Below are 22340 nucleotides of genomic sequence, written 5' to 3'. Positions count from 1 at the left end.
ACACTAAAGATAAATAAAAATGTACTTATAAGGAAGTTTTCACATTTCGTAATTTAGATGAATAACGTACACACCACAACTGTTCAAGAGAAACGGTTATAGATACAGAGGCGTGACGTCATTCGCTCTGATTGGTATTTCAAATAAAATGGCCGAGTCCAGAATTTTATACTTTTGTTTTATTAAAAATCTTATTAATCTCAATGTGTATATTAAAATGGGACCATTTTCAAAAATCCTTTTAAAATAGTTTCTTCTCTAAAATCATTTATTTTTTAATTCTTTAATACTGTCATCGTGCCTAATCCATTAAATAATAAGATAAACTTAAAATTTGAACAGATGAAGATTTCCCCGAGCAAGAGATGGAGGCGTCGCACGCGCTGCCGCAGCGCAGCCCCAAGTACCTGCAGCTGCTGTACGCCGGCGCGCCCCCCGCGCCCGCCGCGCCCGCCGCGCCCGCCGACGGCTACGAGGTCCCGCGCTCGCCGCTGGCCTACGCGCCCTTCTCGCGACACAGCATAGTGGGCGTGGCCCCCAACCGCCTCATCAAGCCGCCCCTCTACAGGACGCACTCGCTGCGGGCCAGCGCGAGGCCCCCCAACGCGACCATAGTCCCCCTCCGGAACGGTATCGCGAAGAGAGCTTCTCTGAGCGAGGGCGTCGAGCGGCCCCTGCACGAGCGGCCGGGGCCCTCTCGGAGTAATATAGACTTTGATAGGCACATCTTTAAGACTACATTTTGAACTGTGATATTAGGCAACTCGTTTTATTTCCACCGAGATACGATATTTTAATGTTTAATTATTTATTTTGTAATGATAATTGTAAATGTACATATGCGGATCGATTCTTTGTAAATATTAGTGTAGACTAAGTATGGGTTACCGCGGACGAGACGAGCTGAGAAATGAAACTATGTGGTCATTATAGTTATGCATTTATTTTATTGCTAGGACTTATTTTAACAAAAATATGTATAATCATGGTCTTCTATGATCTGTTTTTAATAAACTGGAGACGTCGTATGTATCAGTAACGCAACGTTTCATTTACTCCTGTTCGCCTTAAACTATTAATAGGATACACTTTCTATTACTCGTCAAGAATGATATTCATAGATGATAAGTCTGCCATAAATAATATTTTGTGACTACCAACTATGTAGAAATATTTTATATTCGTTTGCAAACATTTTAATACTAAAGTACATCAAGTTGCACTATTTGGCTACAAATATTATATATAATTTAGCGTCTATATTAAAAAGAGATTGATTTATTAGATCGATGAAACTTCTACACACCAACTAATAAACAATTAACGAATCTCATATAACAAAGGCATACCTTAAACTGTGCTTATACCGTATTCCTTATCTTTAAAATATTATTACGATCAGGTCACCTTCCTGACCGTTAAACCGAATTCTAAAATAAATCATCTAAGCTATATTGGAAAACAAAACTATTTCATAAACTTACAGTTATTAAAGAGTTATAATAATTCACATCTGAACTACTCGAGTTTAATAATTGAACAATTCGCTTTACATAATGACAATATAGCCCTACTCCCCGTCGGCCGCCGCCACCTCCTTAGCCCTCTTCTCCTGCTTGATCTGGTCAGTGGTGGCGACCGCCAGGTTAGGATCCTGGTCGTCGTCCTGGGCGTCATCTTTGCTGTTCTCGTGCAGCAGGACGTACTCCCGCTGCGAAAAGCCGAACTTGACAACGTCGCGCTCCAGCAACTCCACGTAGCGCCTCGGCTCTATTTTCTTGTTGTTCACAAACGTACCGTTCGCAGAATCTGTGTGAAGAAAATGAGAACGTCATTTATGTACGATGAACGATTATTATTATCTCACTAATACTCATAAGAATTGTTCAATTTCGATCGATAAATACTTCCTAACCGACTCATATGGATTTTTATAAAATGGAGATTGCAATAAGAATATAAATTAGTGACACACGCGCGGTACTGCAGCGCGGCGGTATATATATATGGGGGGTACCCAGGTCCACGAGGTAGGGGCGCACGCGGCGCGCCTGCGAGCCGTCGGCGCGCGCGAAGGGCGTGGCGCGGTACTGCGGCGCGGCGGTATATATATATGGGGGGTACCCAGGTCCACGAGGTAGGGGCGCACGCGGCGCGCCTGCGAGCCGTCGGCGCGCGCGAAGGGCGTGGCGCGGTACTGCGGCGCGGCGGTATATATATATGGGGGGTACCCAGGTCCACGAGGTAGGGGCGCACGCGGCGCGCCTGCGAGCCGTCGGCGCGCGCGAAGGGCGTGGCGCGGTACTGCGGCGCGGCGGTATATATATATGGGGGGTACCCAGGTCCACGAGGTAGGGGCGCACGCGGCGCGCCTGCGAGCCGTCGGCGCGCGCGAAGGGCGTGGCGCGGTACTGCGGCGCGGCGGTATATATATATGGGGGGTACCCAGGTCCACGAGGTAGGGGCGCACGCGGCGCGCCTGCGAGCCGTCGGCGCGCGCGAAGGGCGTGGCGCGGTACTGCGGCGCGGCGGTATATATATATGGGGGGTACCCAGGTCCACGAGGTAGGGGCGCACGCGGCGCGCCTGCGAGCCGTCGGCGCGCGCGAAGGGCGTGGCGCGGTACTGCGGCGCGGCGGTATATATATATGGGGGGTACCCAGGTCCACGAGGTAGGGGCGCACGCGGCGCGCCTGCGAGCCGTCGGCGCGCGCGAAGGGCGTGGCGCGGTACTGCGGCGCGGCGGTATATATATATGGGGGGTACCCAGGTCCACGAGGTAGGGGCGCACGCGGCGCGCCTGCGAGCCGTCGGCGCGCGCGAAGGGCGTGGCGCGGTACTGCGGCGCGGCGGTATATATATATGGGGGGTACCCAGGTCCACGAGGTAGGGGCGCACGCGGCGCGCCTGCGAGCCGTCGGCGCGCGCGAAGGGCGTGGCGCGGTACTGCGGCGCGGCGGTATATATATATGGGGGGTACCCAGGTCCACGAGGTAGGGGCGCACGCGGCGCGCCTGCGAGCCGTCGGCGCGCGCGAAGGGCGTGGCGCGGTACTGCGGCGCGGCGGTATATATATATGGGGGGTACCCAGGTCCACGAGGTAGGGGCGCACGCGGCGCGCCTGCGAGCCGTCGGCGCGCGCGAAGGGCGTGGCGCGGTACTGCGGCGCGGCGGTATATATATATGGGGGGTACCCAGGTCCACGAGGTAGGGGCGCACGCGGCGCGCCTGCGAGCCGTCGGCGCGCGCGAAGGGCGTGGCGCGGTACTGCAGCGCGGCGTGCTGCTTGCTGATGGACGGGTGCTCCAGCGCGATGTCCACCACCTTCTTGTCGCGCCCGATCACGAAGCACGACTGGCGGTGGATGTACAGGATCGGCAGCGCCTTGTCGCCCTTGAACGGGTAGAACCTGCAACCGACACCGGCGCCGGGACGCTTAGTATACGTTACAGTACAGATGCAGGTCCTACCTACATTTCTAGCAGATAAAGAAGAAAAGAATTTCAGTGATTACAATAACAGTCACTCGTACCTCCAGCGTCGTTTCGGTTGCTTGGCGTCGTCGGGCTCGGTGTACTTTATAACGACGCCGTTCACCGTATTCGCGTCGGCTGTAAGTTTTCCAGATAGTCCAAAGTTCGGTTTCTCTTTGTCCGCCGGGTTTTTATCATTCTCATTCTTCACTTCGGTTTTACCCCAAGTATATTCTTTGTTATCGCTTGCATTTTCAAATCTGGAAAATTAGTTATTTTGTTATTTTTTTGATAACATTCCTTCTATCAATAACATCCGGCTCGAAGGACCAAGACTTTTTAAATATATATAGGTTGTTTACCTAAGCATCCATTTTTATGTGTGAAATTAAACTGAAGTCAATGTTAAATTATTGTGCATATACTTAAGCTAATAATAATATCCTCCAGACCGATTTCGGCCCCGGCGACCAATCTCAAGAGAGATTAGCCTACTGCGCAGGAGATATTATAGCACACGTGTGTGCGCAAACACAGGTGCACTCTCTCTTCCCTCACTTTCATAATCCGATGGGACGGCAATCCGACACGACCGGAAAAAATTCTGGCGCAGGACCAACGGCTTTACGTGCTTTCCGAGGCACGGGAGTGTACAAACTTCCAACTTCCAGACTCCAGGATGCTACTGAGAAATTTCTGACAGAAAAACTCAATAACTTTTTATTGGCCCGACCTGGAAATTAAACCCAGGACATCCGGATCTGAGGACTTACATCAAGCCACTAGTACAACAAGACTTAAACTATACTAATTCTAAATGAATGTTGGGGTGTGAGAGGTCCACCGTGCTATCGGCTAAGACGTCGACCAACTAAAATCATTACATTTGCGTAATATTGTTGACGCACTTAATTGATCAATGAAAACGTTGCAATATTGTCGGTGCAATGACCCGTCTGAGCATTTCAACAAGTCGTGTTGTTGATACAAAACCAAACACAAACACATTTTGTTTTATTTCACTTGTTAAACTTTTATATAGCACAATAAATCAATATAAAATAGATGTCATAGAAGAGAAAGTGTGTGTTATATGACCTGGACTTCCGGTCTCGCGGTCGGTTGCGGCGATCGTCCCGGGACCCGTCCCGTGGTCCGTCCCGTGGCCCGTCACGGGGCCCGTCTCGGGGCCGGTCCCGGGCCCGATCCGGCCGCTCATCGCGCGGCCTCTCCTCTCGCTCCCCTCCATCGATTTTCTCCGTTCTCTTCCCTCTCTCCCCTTTTTCTTCTCTCTCCGCCGCCCTCTCCGGTCTTCTCGTGTCCCTATACCGCTCTTCGGGACTTTTAGAAGTTGAGTGATCCCTAAAATTGTAGAAATTCAATGTTAATAACATTCCTTTTTCAATCCTCATATTTTACTTAACAATGGGTAAGTTATTTGATTTCATTTTGCTTTAGGATGCAAAGCAATAATTTTAAAAGGTGCTCGTTACCCGCGAAGAGGAACTGGCGGTTTGTCGCTCCTGCCGGGTCTCTCGCGACGGACGTCACGGCTCCTGCAATTGATAAATAAATCTATTATTTTCACTGTCATAAAACTGACATTTAAAAGCAAGATTCGGACATAATAAATATAACGTTAATATTATTAAAATCATTGTAATTTAATCGCTTAAGTTTTGTATTACACGACAATATTCGGTATTTACACAGATCATAATTTTTCAGATTATATGTATATAATACTTTTTTTTTGCGAAATGTAAAAGCCTATTGAGAGCATATTGTATAAAATATACGACCAGTTTTTTGAAACTTGATGACGTAACTTGTTTTCTTTTTAATTCTAATTATATAACAAATGGCAGGACAAATAGTCAAATCTGCATTAGCTAAATTATAAACATCAAAAACACCCCAACACGATGTATCATTTATTTTGACACTCCTTGTACACTTACCATTGCTTCACACTTCAATAGAATGATGATTCAGGAAGGTATACCTACATGATTTCATCCAATCGTGGATATCTCTGTTTATATATAATGTACTAGGACACATTAACAACGACGGTGTTTATATATTTCTCTATGATTATATTTTGTGTATAAAATCTAGTAGAATTTGTATATATTTAAAAACAATACATAGAAAGTTTTCCTCTATAAATCTTATCGAAAAATATTTAAGTACTTCATGTCAAATAATACATTCACTTCTAGAAAATTTTATGATGTTTATATATTTAATTCCAGTTCAACTTGAAATGTTGTATGTACATACTGTGAAATAATTGCAAATAATTTGACAATCCCGTTGATTAAGTGAAAAAAAGATGCTTCAAAATATCTTAATTCATTATCCATTTTTATATATCTATATATATATTCCATATGGTATTTAGTAAATTTTTACGTTTTGTTCTCGTTTTTCATCAATAAGATGACGTTATAGACAGCTATTCTCAATAGTTTTTCATATCTTTCATTATCCTTCACTATATATTATATATATATAATATATGATATTTTGCCATTTGTTTCTTCCACTATGTAATATAATAAATATTTCAATTCCATCATATACACTGCAGCTTTATCTTCTTAATAAATCCAAATCAATCCAAACTTACATTGTCATTTAGTTTCTACGTTGTCATTGATAATTTCATGATTATTTATTCCATTTCTTTCTTCAATTTTTAATGAATGATAATTATAAAATTTAATCGCAATCCCTCGTCTTCATTGGTTCTCATCTTTGAATATCAGTCTTAATCAATCTTCAGTTCTGATCGTACGTACCCCATATAAGATATCCAAATCCGATCCAAAATCAGAATACAGTTATAAATCATCAACAAATAATGAATTTGAAGCAATGTCTGTGTGAAGTAATCAGAGATCCGAACAGCATCCGTGTATCATTCCTTGAATAATTATTTATAAATAGTAAATTAATGAAATAATTTCCAATCGATGGTCTCGTTCGCTTCTTCGAAAAGCGATATTTAAACAACAACTGTATGGTACGACTACACATCCGTTTAAATGTATATACACGTTCGTATCTCACACACGCCTAGAGTAATTATCGTTTAAGGTGAAAACATTTAAACGTTTTTGCAACTGCGACATGTTCAGACCGAACTCATTACAATTGTCTGTAGAGGTGTCACTGTAAAAACAAATACAGTCATTTAACGTCGAACACACACCAGCTTGCGGCACGCACACACATGCACCTATCCCATTACATATCAACATGTCCTCAGGCTAAGCTACTATTGTACTTGTGTTCAAATAACATTACTTTATATATTATATTCATTACTTCGGACTACATTATGACGTAACAATGTTAAGGATGTACCTTTCCGACGAATATCTGTCCTCTTGCAATCTATCCTTGTCGCGGAAACGATCAGGTTCGGCCGGGCCACGTCTGTCGAATGCAAAAATCATTAAAATATTTAATAAAATTAACAAAATATCGTTTATATTACAATATTATAATATATATCACCTTTCACGATAATCTCGAACATCGCCGAATTCTCGTCGTTTAGGAGCCCTTTCATATCGATTGAATCTATTATTTCCTTTGGATAAATAAAAAAAAATATATATGTAGTCAACATTTTAACATTAAAAAATATTTTATTTTGTATAATTGTAATTAAATGAATAACTAATTTGTTATAAATATATATTGAGCTTTATAGTCCAGTCAAACAAACATTTGATATTATATAAGCTTTTAAAAACTATTATAAATTATAAACACATTTTCAATCCCTTTGAATGATTGAACAAAAGATTTTTTTTTAAATCATCAAAATCTTTTTTTTTTTATTATTTCCTCTTTCCAATTATGCCTTATAGGACTGGGAACCATAATAGTCCAATTCAGGATGGAACCTGCGATATTGACATAGACAATATCACAACATACCGTTGAGCTAGTGACGCTTAAACATATAATTATATACATAACATACCTCGCATATCTTCTCTAGACTCGTACGGCACATCTCTTTCTCTCCTATAATGGTCTTCATCCCTTCTTTGATCTTCATATCGGGGATTCCTTATTTGTTAATACAGATTACGATATAAAATATGTTATTGATATATGAATTTATGATTATGTCAAATATATTCAATATTGAGGTTAGGCATTACACTTACGTAGTAAGTCGAGACGGCTCAGTGGTTGAAACGCGTAATCGATGATCGTGGGTTCAAACCCGGGCAAGCAGCACTTGATTTTCATGTGCTTAATTTGTATTTATAATTTATCTCGAGCTTGACGGTGAAGGAAAACATCGTGAGGAAACCTGCATGTGTCTAATTTCACTGAAATTCTGTCACATGTATTCCACCAGCTCGCATTGGAGAAGTGTGGTGATATAAGCTCCAAAAACAAAAAAAGGGAGAGGAGGCCTTAGCCCAGTTGTGGGATTTTCACAGGCTGTTACTTATATTTACCATTTCACTTACGTATTAAGAAAAAACCTATTACAAGTTCCGATAACAGAGGAACGGGTGAAAAAAACGGGTTACTCTTGTCAAATTGTTCATTTAACACATTTAAAGTCATAAGGCGATCGCTTTATTGCCAAAGTCTCACTATTAACAACAAGGCTACTGAGACTAGCAAGTCGAAATTTGGATGAAAGGTTCATTTTGTAATGTAAGCAACCGCTAAGGATTTTTGAACATTTAAATTTTAAAGAGGGTAAATGGGAGGTGTAACTTTGTGCAAAAATAAAGGCGAGCAGCTAGTTACTTATAAATTGTCTAAATGAAAATGTTTAACAATTGTTATTGGCAAACAATATATTCTAGCCTCCCCTTGCGACTACGTTCGCGTGTGAGGGGAGCGGGGGCAGATGTTAGGTAGTAGCAGTAGGTATGTGTCAAGTCAGGGTATAAGCTATCTCAATTCCTAATATCTCCATATCCGATCAGTAATTTTTGCGTTAAAGAGTGACGAAGTAACCGGCCATCCATCCCTACAAACTTTAGCGTCTTATAAACAACTTAGTTTTTTTTTTTAATTTAGTTAGACAATTCGTATTTATTTCCCTGATCACACATGCAAACTGAGTTCGTGAATGAGGTGAGTGCTAATTCTAAGCCGTTGATGCGAGGTTGCACCTCCATATGGTAAGCTACATGGTGGTGCAACCTGGCATCACCGGCTGAGCTCACTTATAAGAAGCTCACCTTTTGTATTCATCAAAATCCCTTTGCCGTCCGCTGTATTCCTCGTTGGGAACAAAAGGCGCGTTTTGACGATATCTGTCCCTCACCCGTTCGAACTTTTCATCTTGCGGTGCAAATCTGTGAAAATCAAACAATTATACGATTATATGGAATTACAGTGACTTTTGTTAATAATGTACATATATCAAAACGAATATTATAAATGCGAATGTGAGTTTGTTTGTTACGCCTTCACGTCGTAACTACACTACCGATCATCGTGAAATTTTGCATACACATTGTCAGTAGTACAATCAAGGACACACGCGGGCGAAACCGCGGATGCAAACTAGTTTATATTATAAAGCTGGAGTTAGTCTGGTTCAAATTGAACCGTTAACAAGCCAACATCGTACTACCAGTACGATTAGACAATGTTTGTTAGGCAAATGTTTTTAGTCGGATAGTTAGAGACTTTGGCTATATTGCTAGCTTCGAATGTAACTGAGCATGAGTTTATATGACAGTCAGGCAAACTGTACTTATATTTAGACAATGAAATCATCATATGTATGAAATCTATGTGCCCATTGTGCTTTATACAAAGGACAATGGCAAACACGTGTGTGTGACTTGAGCTGACCGTTAAATATTTATAATTGATAAACCACTGAGATCTTTTAAAGTTGTACAATAATGGGTATTACAATCAATGTAAAATATTGTGTAAAATATACTACTTATTTTTTTTGTAAATACATACTCATATAGATAATTACACCCAGATTCAGGACAAACAGACGTTCATGCACACAAATGACTGTCCTGGGTGGGAATCGAACTATCAACCTTCGGCGTGAAAGGCAAGCTACCAACCACGCCAACCGGCCCGTCGAACTTTACTTTTTACTTTACAAAGTAAATCAATTAAAACTGACGCAATGTACTATGCATACAGATATATCTTTTTAATGTGCTGCTCCCTTAATATTTTAATACAACCAAAGTATCAATAAACTTAGTATCGCATAATACATAATACAATGAGAATTTACATATAAATCTCAATGCAGCAGTATATCCAATTAAAAACTGATCTGTATCAGTTTCAAATGCATGCGTTTTCTAATTTAAACCAGACTGAGAATTTAAAAACAGCAGATTAATAGGAAACAAAAAAAACTCTGTTTCAATCGAGAAGTAAACTCATAACATCTCCTTAAAGTTTGTTAATAATAATTATACAAACCTTTCATTTCTCTCTCGATCATAGTTGTAGCTGTCCTGGTATTCGTGGTGACGCGGTCTACCCGGTTGCTGATAATACTTCTGAGGTTCACGTACATAATCTTCACCAGAAGCAGATCGATGATATTCTTTTCTGTGGATCAGATGTTTCAAATGTATATTATTATGTGCTTTGAGCATGTACATGAGTGAATGAGCAAATGAGTCTTTTGATAGTATGGGAACAACACCCACTCTCATTGCCATAAATATAAACCACCTTTCTCAATATCAATACTCTATCAAAATGGGATCTAAGATGTTTCTTTCAAATACATCACACTGATTCGCCTTTAAATTTGAACATGAAAGCAAAATCTGTATTTCCACATCTATATGTGTATATTATTCGACTACCAAACCCCATACCAACCCCACTATGTTTGGTATTAAAATTAATGTTAAGTGGTACCCACCTAGAGAACTGCACAAAATATTAGAATTTACTACCATCTACTTTAATTCTTCGAGTAATACATTTGTAAACATTAAAAAAATATTGGGATGGTTTTTATTGGTATCAAACAAAAGGTTTTGTTTGAAGCTATATACATTTCTTTTCATTGACTTAGTTAATGTCATAATGTGAATGATCCTATTATTGAGTTGCCAATATTTATATATTTATTTCTTAACACCTTCAGACTGTTTGTCAGGAAGGTTGGGCATTTGATTGATTACAGTATTGGATCACTAAGATGATGGTTGAAAATAAAATTAATTCAGCTGAAATATTTGGAGTGACAAGGAAGGATCAAATATACACAAGCCTGTTAAAAAGAAGTAATGTTACTACTTGTAAATGTCCCATTACTGGAATATCATCTAAACTAAGCCTAAGATGAAATATGTACAAAAATTAAGCACATGCAGAGTCACAATCTTTGGTTTTGATTTACTTGTTGTAACCTCTAGAGCTCTTATACAATAAGCATGTGAGGAGTATAATAGTAGCAACTGTGGTAGAAGCACTTACAGAAACTCAATTATTCTGAATAAACTGTGAATGTTAGGCAACAACCACATTTGGACCTAACAAAAGAGAGTTAAGAATTAATGTAGTTGAATATGAGGCTAAAGAAAGATGAGATAAAAGATGACTGGACAGTGAGGATCACATATGCAACAAAAATGTGAAGATATTCCTAGAGATAGATCACTAGATAGAGATCAATTGAACAAGAATGCAAATATCTCTTACACTAAATATCTTGAAGAAATGATGAAAAAAATATGTATTGCTCAAAGTCAAAACACCAAAACATTTAAAAATCATTACACACATTTTTTAAAGTGTTATTTAATGTGTTATGAGTAATAATGATGGAATAGTAATATTTTTTAAAAGATTCCTTTTGTTTATTTTTTATAATATGAAAATGCTCACTTTACTTCACTTTGAGGTTACTAATCTAATTCCTAATATAAAAAAGATAAATTGTTATTAAATAAGTTTTATTAACACTGAATCGAATACTTACTGATAATATGTCCGAGATGGTTGAATGCCTTCTTCTGAGGATGGTCTACGTTCTTTTACGACGCTATGCAAACGACGATCAGACTTGTTTTCATAATCTTCATCTAATAAAAGGAAAGTTTCATAAGTGATTTACACAAATATTTTTATTTTTTTTAATTATTGTATATGATTCTACCTCCACTAACGGAACTTTGAGATCGCTTGGAATGCTTATGCTTGTGCTTCTTCTTCTTCTTAGGAGAGATTTCACCTTCGCTTATAGATATAGCATCGTCGGAAACATCATCGTATGATTGTGATCGACGCTTTTTCTTGCCATGCTTCTTCTTCTTTTTCTTATGCTTGCGTTTCTTTACACGTTTCTGGTCATCGCTGTTACTATCTGAATCTGAAGATTCAGCACGTTTCCGCTTCTTTTTGTGCCGAGGTTCAGATAATGAAGAATCATCGCTATCACTTTCGGAAGAACTAGTAGACTTCAAGCTAACATCTGACTCCTCGGATTCCTCAGAACTATCATGGTGACGCTTTTTCGATTTCATTTTGAAAGTTTTATCAAATTACAACGATAAATGAAATACACAAATTACAATGTAGGCAATAGTGGCAATTATTTAATGACATAAACATAGATCACAGGTCTAGCGCCTAATAATTATTAATATTATCTAAACATCTCCAATTCAATTGGCGATTTTGCGAGTCTTCCTTGTGAAGTTTATAGTTATACGGATAGGTAGCCGATATATACCTAATACTCTTTGACTCTTTGTTCTCTTTGCCTTTGGTTCCATAATTCAATGGCCAGTGATCATAGACAAAAAATACAGAATTGCCATAATCTAAAATGATGAACGTCTATACTGTATACAAACACCTATTTTTTGGGAAATTTGATACAGCAACTAAATTATATAAAGCAATAATGCTGCACATTTTATAAATTTATACAATCTATTCAATAATACGAAATATGTACCTACGTCTGGTTGTAGACATCATGTCAATGTCGCATAAAAATATTATAAACCATATTATATGTAATTATAATACAAATTCTTATTTAATTAAACTGTATTGAATTGATTATATAATCTTTGCATTTAATCCTAATATTTTAAATACAATAAATAACAATAATAATAATAATAATAATTTCACAATCGCATTGTATATTTTAATAATAATAACAATAATAATAATTTATTTATTTAAGTATAAGTATAAGGACTCATATACAAAATTACAAAAAAAAAAAACACTACTATCTACTACTTATAAAATTTAGTGGTCCAGCCGAAACTTTACAACAGCGGTTTATAAATATACAGTCTAGTCTGTTAGCTACCATGATTAGAATTTTGTTTGAGCTGACCCGAACCCTGTGAAACAAGGATACACACTTTTTTCGCATATTCGATAACGATTATGATTATAAATGTTGCCATTACTAATGTATCATTTATCCTAACGAAAAGACGTGGGCAAAATGAAATCAGATTAATGATTAACCATGGTGAACGCAATATATTATTATCAGCAACACATATACTTTACACGAATTACAAAAATGTATATGATTACGAAAAAATGTATTTAAAGTTACAGAAACTATGATATAAAATTATATTTACGAAAATGCTTAGTAAATTTTACAAATTGTCGGCTTAGGGCGTTAGAAATTCCAAGTGAGGAGCTAAGCAGGAGTTTCTATCAACTTAAATATAAACTTAAAAATATCATAAAAAATCAAGTTTTGGTGACATTAAACTGATTACTGATACTGACGTTTAAATGACATTTACACAGTTCACAGTACACTTTCAGTTGTACAGCTGAACACCTACAAAAGTTTTAAAGTGTCAATTTTATTTATTAAATAAAAATACCATAAATAGTGTTAATTGAGTTTTTAAAATTAAATTTGCCTCTTTGTTTAAATGTAATTTTTTATATGCAATTATCTAATTAAAGAAAAGAAGAAAGTATTTTCTTGTCAGAAAATACAATATTCTAATAATCTATAAATAAACATATTGTTTTAGTTGAATACAAAGAGCTATGGCTACACGAAAGAGAAGTGGCTCTGGTTCTAAAAGACATTTAAAAGAAAAAGTGGTGCAGATATATGAATCGTTCTTTAGAGGCGAAGACTTAACAAGTGATAATCCAACGTTTTGGGATGAGTTTTTTTTGTTGAAACCCAAAATTCCCCAGCTAGAGGCTGAAATACACAAGCTGTCTGTAGAACAACTAACCAATTTGAAAGACAATATCAATTTATTGGTTCTACAATGCATAGAAATGTTGGGACAAGAACATCATATAAGGTTGTCTAAAATAGTAAAACTATATTATTTATAAATTATATATTGACACAGTGCTTATATTAATAATGTTATCTTAATTTTATTTTGTATTAATTAGTATATTTTTAGTAATTTTTTTTGTAACGTAAACTTTGCATGAATTTAATGAATTATTTAATTTTAATTTGTACCTATATCAATTTCAAACTATTTGTGTTATTAATTTTAATTTTATTAAGTGCATGTTTATTTTTTTATGATCTTTAATTTGTACCAATTTGGACTTTTTTTTTTTTTTTAATCTTTCTACTCATGTTGCTATAATTATGTGTTAATGTATTTTTAAAACAAATATTGTAATTGTTGTGGCTACTTTAAAAAGCTTCACATGTTAGCTATTTTCACTAAATTGTTTTACATTTGTCATTAAAACATGTAGTAGCTACTAGTGGTCCTTAAAATAAATAAAATAAAATAAAATATATGAGTGTTATTACTTTGCAGGTTAGTGTATGCACTGCAGACATTCAGTGCAATTTTGACTACCATGTATCAAAGAGCAGGGCAAGACGCTACTTTCAACATCAAGACTATTTTATTAGGAACAGATAATGCAAATGCTAAAATGCAGAAACTATTAGAGCACTGCAGTACAGTGTTGTCAGGTATTTCATTTTTAAAAATGTAAATATTTTTATTTATAAACATATAATTTAATTATCTGGTTATAATTAACAGGGGATGTGCCAGATAGCTTGAAATCAATGGTTCTGAAGTTACTATTAATAATTGCAACTGGAATAGACAACATTGATGACAACCCTCTGGTGGAATATTTGATGCTTCATTCGTTGTTTGAACCTTTGATACAGTTACTGTGTACAGCAGCTGAAAGACAGCAACATGGTGTGTATTGTGATATAAAAATGTGTGCCTGAATATAAAAACTCAAACTCAAAACGATAACAATGCAATTCTTAGTTTAATTGATGTTAGTTGTACCTGTAAAGCATAAATTATTTTGCTAATGTCATGTAGGATGGAGATTGATCAGTATAGTCGAGAGAACAAAACAATAACAATAGGTTTAATTCTGATTGTCAGAATCGTTCGACTTGGTTTCCAATGTAGAACTGCTGCTAGCATTCTTGTCACCATCCCACATTGTCATAATTTTATTTTTGTTTGTCTAGTGGCTGTTTATAAAGCTATAAAGTTGAACATAAATGTTTTATTATTCTTTATGATCTCTTTATTATTCAAAACCTAAGAATATAAAATAAGTTAAGGATAGGAAATATTAATATTATTAGAATATTGATCTCCATGGGTGGCGGTAGTCACTTTCCATGAGGTGAGTTTCCTGCTTGTCCTCTAATTGACTCGAATCTAATATAATCAATTCTAATATGGACCTTTCCTTATATGTTGTAGGATATGATGTTGTGCTGCTCCTGATGTTTCTAGTTAACTATAAAAAGCAAGAATCTGCTAATCCCTACGTTGTGAAACTATCGATACTTGATGATGAATTAGCCCTGAATGGGTAAGGAATAATCCTTATATTTCAAAACATAGTGTATCTATAAAATTAACTATATATTGTTTTAAACCATTGAAATTCTTTTAATATATTTAATTTTGAATTCACAAATATATATATATTTTCAGATATGGTCAAGTAATTAGAGCGGCATTAAATGATTTTGTTATGTCAACATTCGGAGGAATGCAGGCGAGTGGTGGTGGGTGGTTATCATCCCTCACGAGTATGGTAGGAGGAATATTTCTCACGAGCGATGAAACACAGCCAGTCATTAGAGGACAAAGAAATAGGTACGTTAAAACAAATAATAATATGTAAAAACTAAATGTTTTTATTTACTGATTAAGTAAATGTTTTAGTGAAAAGAGAGGTCCCTTTTGTTTATATATTAAGTGTATTTCTGCTTATGACTAAATTTAGTTCATTTCATTGCTATACAAAAAAGTCTTCTTCTCGGTACTTTAATGAATATTATAATAATATATTTTGTTTAACACAATAAATAACTCGTGGTAATAACCCCTAACTATGCATTTGTGTGAACAGTGGTGGTGAGGAGGGCATGCTGCTGGCGCTGTACGAGGCGTCTCACCTGAACCGCAACTTCATGACGACGCTGGCGCACTCGTCGTCCGCCGCGGCGTCGTCGGCGCCCCCCTCCCCGCCGCACACGCTCCCCCCGCACCAGGTACAAGAAATAACCTGTGATAATTATATTTCATCAAAAAAATTAAACAGGTATAAGAACAGTGATTGTAGTGGCAGATTTTCATATAAAATGAACACAAATTAAGAACTTGTGTGCTTATTCAAAGCTAGTAGTGCTTTACGGTTAGAAATCGGTATAAGGTTACATTCACGTCTGCTAACCTTAGTATTTTTAATTTCAGAGCCCACCGAACTTGGCACAGATTCAAGCGCTTGATAATGATCAGCCGACAAACTTATTAGTCACATTCTTTCAATACTGGTATGTACGTATGTATTAAACTACAGTAACATCCTGTTAATGTCCCACTGCTGGGCTAAGGACTCCTCTCCCTTTTGAGGAGAAGGTTTGGAGCTTATTCCCCCACGCCGCTCCAATGCGATTGGTAGAATACACATGTGGCATAATTTCAATGAAATGAGACACATGCAGGTTTCCTCGCGATGTTTTCCATCACCATCAAGCACGAGATGAATTATAAACACAAATTAAGCACATGAAAATTCAGTGCTGCTGGCCCGGGTTGAACCCACGATCATTGGTTAAGATTCACGCGTTCTAACCACTAAGCCATCTCGGCTAAGTAAGGACTAAGGAATGAATAATTTATCACAATTGATAATACAAGGAACGAGATAGACTATCATTTCGAATAAAAGGCACATATTTAGAGATGTCTCAGTGATCAACAGGTTTAATACCGGAAGTGATCACCGCTTGGTTCGAGGCACTCTAAATATCGACTTCAAAGCCGAAATATCGAGAATGATGAGGTCTACTCTCCGACCTACCATGCTCCAAGCTGCTTGATCAAGGCTCCGAAAAGTTCCAAATGGAACTTCAAAATCAATTCAACTTACCGAAATGCTGCGTAGCCTAAGCGAGTCTTCCCGGCGTGTCGGTCTCGGTATGAACTTGGACAAGACCAAGGTCATGTTCAATAGGCATGTCGTGCCGGGACCGATATACGTCGAGGGGAAACCTCTCGAGGTTGTTAGGGAATATACCTACCTAGGACAGGTTATACAAGTCGATAGGAACAACTTCGAGAAGGAAGCCGATCGAAGAATTCACTTGGGATGGGCAGCATTTGGCAATCTTCGTCAAGTCGTCTATACCGCAATGTTTGAAGACGAAAGTCTTCAACCAATGCTTCTTACCTGCCATGACATACGGTACCGAAACGTGAACACTAACTGCGGGACTAGTCCACAAATTCAAAGTCGCTCAGCGTGCTATGGAGCGAGCTATGCTCGGAGTATCTTTGAAGGATAAGATCAGAAATGAGATTATCCGGAAAAGAACCGGAGTCACCGACATAGCTTGCAAAATTAGCAGGCTGAAGTGGCAGTGGGCTGGTCACGTATGTCGTAGGACCGATGGCCGTTGGAGCAGACGAGTCCTAGAGTGGAGACCGCGAATCGGCAAGCGCAGCGTAGGGCGCCCTCCAGCCAGGTGGACCGACCTTAAGAAGGTGGTGGGGACCGACTGGATGCGGAAGGCGGAGTTTCGGGAGCTTTGGCGCACCTTGGGAGAGGCCTATGTCCAGCAGTGGATTACGAAAGGCTGTTGATTGATTGACTCATCCTTCAAACCGAAACACAACAATACCAAGTACTGCTGTTTTGCGGTACATATCTGATGAGTGGGTGGTACCGACCCAGACGAGCTTGCACAAAGCTCTACCACCAGTAATATTATGTGTAATTTTGTTTTTTTAGTTCCATAGTGATGGCTGACACGCGAACAGAGGCCAGCATTAATAAGTGCAGTCTGTGTTTCATCACGCTCACTTGTATTGTTGAGGAACAGTTCGCGAATTCCATAATGCATGATCAAAATCTTACATTTAAGGTAAATTATATTATTTAATGACGAATTTTTGTTTTAGTTTATTTCTATATGGACTAAACGATCGAAATGGAAACATTGGAATGTGAGAAGCACTTTCTAGAGCGGGGAATGTTTATAATTGTTTTATAATTTTTTTAACACTAACTGCAGTATTTATATTAGGTAACGTTTATTATAATAATAATATCCCGGGACATTTCACACACGGCCATCTGATCACGGCCATCCCAAACTAAGCAGAGCTTGTACTATGGAAACCAGACAACTGATATACTACATATACCATACCCTTCCCCTGCAAATACATACGTGTATAGATAATTACACCCAGACTCAGGATAAACAGACATTTTCATTCACACAAATGCCTGTCATGGGTGGGAATCGATCCCACAACCTTCGGCGTGAAAGGCAAGAATCTACCAACCACGCCAATCGGCTCGTCGTTTATGATTAATTAGGTTTTGTTATCAGGTCCAGCTGTACAGGCTACCAATGCGTCATAGGAAAATTGTTCCCGAAGAACCTCCATCACAACCGCTGGCTTCGACTCTCATCGGTAAGGAACATTTATATAATATATCCTAAGTACTAAACACAAATATTTGTCATATGTCTTTTTATGTTAATGTGTGTGTGGATGGACTTCGAGTTACCAGCAATTTTCATATTTAAAAGCTGTATTATCTACAAATGATACTATAATAGCATTGTTATACGAGGTTGCATAGCTCATCGACATATACAAGCAACCGGCTTGGCCCAAGAATACTACGTTAGGGGACACCATAAGAAAGTATCAAATTGTGTGAATCAGCTATAGTATCACCGACTTTTATTTTAAATAGCTTACGACAATATTCTTATGGCTTGATTTTTTTCGAATAAAGTGGCGACAGAATCAAGCGCCTGTGCCAGGTGTAAAAATACTCCAGTGCATTTACGTTTACAGTCTAGTTACTAGGTTTCTTCTGATAAAAATCCTTTGCTAACTTATTTTTTTTTATTTTGGACAACCACAAGTAGATATATTAGATAGGCACTTAATTAGAGGTTTAAAAGGTTTTTTGACAAATGTTCTATTAATTATAGTTTATCACATCATTCGTAAAAGCATCACATAATACACAGTCATTGAATAAAGTTTTTAGTTTAAAAATTACAAATCCATAAAAATACAAATACATTAACATCATTAAAATTATTTTGAAATTATTATTAAATTTACGATTGAATATTTATATAAACTTACATATTAATTTAGAGAAAAAAAATTGAGAATAAAAAGAAAAACAAAAACCAATTTTAGAGAACAAAAAAACTTCTAGATCCCTCTAATGATTTCCAATGTTTATGCTCTAGTCTTTGTTGGGCAACTTCACTCGTTCAATTTCAACTCGATCGAAGCCTCTGCAATGTATAACCATTGTGATCGTTTAATCCCTTTTCTCCCTTGGATGCCTGACTCTGTTTTATTTATGAACAATGTGGGAGAACTTATCGATAGTGCAAGTCTGTCTGAGTGGGTCCCTACTGCATACCGTATACTACTGACAGAGTTATCAGATATTCCACCGACAAACGGTAAAGATTCCGGTACAACGAGCGAGTGAGGGGCACAGGGACGTACTGAATATTCTCACCCCTCACGGTCTCGATGCAGAGCTGCTGGTGGAGTTCATGATGTGCCACCTGCTGAAGAAGTTCCCGGGCGGGCTGTACGAGCTGTGCGTGGGCGTGCTGCTGCGGCTGCTGAGCTACCAGAAGCGCTGCCGGGTGCGGCTCGCGCGCGACTGGCGCCCCCTGTGGGCCGCGCTCATCGCGCTGCTCAAGTTCCTCGTCACGCACGAGAGCACGCTGCTGCGCCGCCACAACGTGTTCATCATGGCGCAGCAGGTACCGAGCCTGAACTGTATAGCGCCGATGTCCCGTCCGTTGTGAAGGAAGACAATCTAAGGGCAAATCGAACAGTCATATAAAATTCAAACCAATTCCTATGCCGTCACCTCCCGCGAACTGTAGGCATCGAATAAACAAATTCGACACCGACTCGCACTCCATTTCCTTTCAGGTGGTCAACATATTTAACCTGTTCATCACGTTCGGCGATACGTTCCTGCCGACGCCGGCGTCGTACGACCAGCTGTACTACGAACTGATTCGGATGCACCAAGTGTTCGACAACTTGTTCTACATGGGTACGTACGTCGCTCCGGCCTCGCCAGCGGGCGCGTAGTGAGGTCGCAGTGAGGCCGTAGTGAGTCTGCAGTGAGTCCGCAGTGACCTCGTCCGTTGCAGCGCTGCGCTACTCCACGGCGGCGGGCGAGTACAAGGCGGAGGCGCTGCGCCTGGCTAACTGCCTCGTCAACGTGCGCGCCATCATCCAGCACTTCTCGCCCAAGATCGAGGCCTGGCTCGCCTCGCAGAGCCTCTCCACGCCCACTGAGGACCAGGTAGCGGCCCCACCGGTCGACTTCGTTTTTTATTCTGTCGCTTCTCAATATATATTTGATAATGCGTACATACACGCAAAAACATAACAAAATTGATTCAAATTTTGACGTACATACTGTTAACACCAGGAACGAGTATAAACTTACAGCCATTGTTACCAGATTACACGGGGTTAGTAACTTTTTTATGGGACAATGTATACGACGACGACGGGATCCCAGAAAAGGTTCAAAGATATTCAATTGTAAAATTTAAAAGAATCGTTAAGGAACGCTTGTGTGTTGTTGATATTACACAACCAATGATTTCTTATATGATTGCACACCTTGGGAATGAAACAATCGACTCCAGGTTATTTGAAATTAAAAAAATATGTATTCGCCGGTTCTTCTCAGGCCTGAGGTGTTTATTTCCGAACCGGTGGTAGATTTATGACAATCAATAGGCAAGTGTAACGCTTCTATATTTATTTTGACATTATTTGTAAAACTGACTAGACTGCCACGTTCTTCTACTGGATATATATATTATTATTTTTACAAGAAATTATTGAAGCTATAAAGTCGAATGACAAAATAAGGTTATGTGTCAAATATATCGATTGTCGATACAATAGTCGATGTTTAATAGTATTTATCATTTTATCATCATATAATTCGTGTTCACGTATGTTCCGCCTTATGTAGTTACTTATTCAGTTTTGCGAACGATATAGATTAACGATAAAAAAAAGAATTACTTTAACAATTCTATTAGCTTGTAGCTCGAAGCGATAGGGATCGAAGCGATATATAGTTACGACCCGGGACCGAGTCGTCTGCGTACGGACAGAATACGATTCGACTCGGAATCGGGTGCACGGCAGTGAAATTGGTAAAATAACATTCAGATTCTCTCATGCCGAGTCATAAAAAAACAATTTAAAACGGATCAGATCCTCGAGGTGGTCCGCAAGAACTACGACAGCCTGATCCTGAAGCTGCAGGAGGGGCTGGAGGGCTACGAGCGCTACAGCGAGCGCGCGCACCGGGCGCTGCTGCTGCGCCTCGCGCGCGCCGCCGGCGCCGCCGCGCGCCGCCGCAGCGACGCCGCCGCGCTGCGCCTGCACTCCGCCGCGCTGCTGCACCACTACACCGCGCTGGCCTAGCGCCGCCCGCTCGGCGCCGCCGCGCTGCGCCTGCACTCCGCCGCGCTGCTGCACCACTACACCGCGCTGGCCTAGCGCCGCCCGCTCGGCGCCGCCGCTGCCGATACTTTGACATTGACCGAACCGCGCCACGAGTATTGTGACGTCATCCCGTGGACGAATTACCACTCCCCTCGCATTCGTCGTATACTATACTAGCCTGACGACCTCCATTGACAGACGACGTTCATACATTTGTTTATTTGATGTTGTACATATGTATCTAATACGAGTAAACATCGGACTTTGAGATAGATTAAAAGAAACATTCGATAATCCTTTTTTCAGGTGACTCCTTTAAATCATGAATATTTCTCATAGAACTTTCGAGACCCTCATCCATCATTGTAGTGCATTTAAAGAATATTCATCTTAAAGATAACGTGACCCGTTAAGACGCCGGCAACACCTTATGGCCTTCGACATTTCGATATTTTAGTCACGTCCACTTTTATTTTATCCAATATTAACTAATTAATTAATTATTTTATTTCATATCAACGACATTTTAATTTTTTTTTCTTTGTTGTCCATTTTTACAAACTGTATTTAGAGAACTTTACAGATCGAAGTAACATTCGTCCACATAGCAGCGTATCTTTGCGGACATTGTCAAACTCTATAGGTTTGAAAGATAAGCTCCAAGTCAAAAACAATTAATTTGTTAAAAATAAGTAAAGTAATCGAAGATAAAAAATATGTTTTTAACATACGTTGTGTTATTAATATGACTACTTTACGTTGATAACAACATTGTGTTGTTGAAACAACAATTTTTTTATAAGTATTTTAAAGAGGTTAGTTTTATTTATTTTTCAATCAAGAT

At 39.0% G+C, this 22340-nt stretch overlaps 3 protein-coding genes across 6 annotated transcripts in view; 2 read left to right on the top strand and 1 right to left on the bottom strand.

Moving 5' to 3' along the window:
- LOC126772151 (proto-oncogene tyrosine-protein kinase ROS) overlaps positions 1 to 1039 on the top strand; it is a 38627-nt gene extending 37588 nt beyond the window's left edge. For all 3 annotated transcript variants that reach the window (XM_050492333.1, XM_050492332.1, XM_050492334.1), the window contains one exon: positions 343 to 1039. In XM_050492333.1, the coding sequence (XP_050348290.1) occupies positions 343 to 746 (404 nt within the window). In that variant the 3' untranslated portion in view covers positions 747 to 1039. The remainder of the gene's footprint in view (positions 1 to 342) is intronic.
- On the bottom strand, positions 925 to 12220 carry LOC126772152 (probable serine/threonine-protein kinase DDB_G0280133). Its single transcript, XM_050492336.1, has 12 exons — positions 11632 to 12220; positions 11455 to 11557; positions 9936 to 10067; positions 8708 to 8824; positions 7477 to 7565; positions 7002 to 7077; positions 6849 to 6920; positions 4967 to 5029; positions 4572 to 4835; positions 3533 to 3733; positions 3195 to 3409; positions 925 to 1809 (listed from the first exon to the last, which is right to left on the bottom strand). The coding sequence occupies exons 1-12, from the start codon at positions 11996 to 11998 to the stop codon at positions 1571 to 1573; spliced, it is 1938 nt and encodes a 645-aa protein (XP_050348293.1). The 5' UTR covers positions 11999 to 12220; the 3' UTR covers positions 925 to 1570.
- Positions 12221 to 13271: 1051 nt separating this feature from the next.
- Positions 13272 to 22292, top strand: LOC126772461 (armadillo-like helical domain-containing protein 3). 2 transcript variants are annotated; one of them, XM_050492834.1, is made up of 14 exons: positions 13272 to 13398; positions 13502 to 13786; positions 14270 to 14430; positions 14504 to 14671; positions 15200 to 15311; positions 15437 to 15601; positions 15858 to 15999; positions 16202 to 16281; positions 17742 to 17874; positions 18349 to 18433; positions 19538 to 19770; positions 19946 to 20072; positions 20173 to 20327; positions 21263 to 22292. In XM_050492834.1, the coding sequence occupies exons 2-14, from the start codon at positions 13518 to 13520 to the stop codon at positions 21473 to 21475; spliced, it is 2043 nt and encodes a 680-aa protein (XP_050348791.1). In that variant the 5' UTR covers positions 13272 to 13398; positions 13502 to 13517; the 3' UTR covers positions 21476 to 22292. The 2 variants fall into 2 exon arrangements, with proteins under 2 accessions (XP_050348791.1, XP_050348790.1); XM_050492833.1 differs by having other exon boundaries at positions 13289 to 13786.
- The last annotated feature ends 48 nt before the right edge of the window (positions 22293 to 22340 follow it).

Source organism: Nymphalis io, chromosome 12 (genome assembly GCF_905147045.1).
Source record: "Nymphalis io chromosome 12, ilAglIoxx1.1, whole genome shotgun sequence".
NCBI lineage: Eukaryota > Metazoa > Arthropoda > Insecta > Lepidoptera > Nymphalidae > Nymphalis > Nymphalis io.
This window is presented reverse-complemented; position numbering and strand designations above follow the sequence as displayed.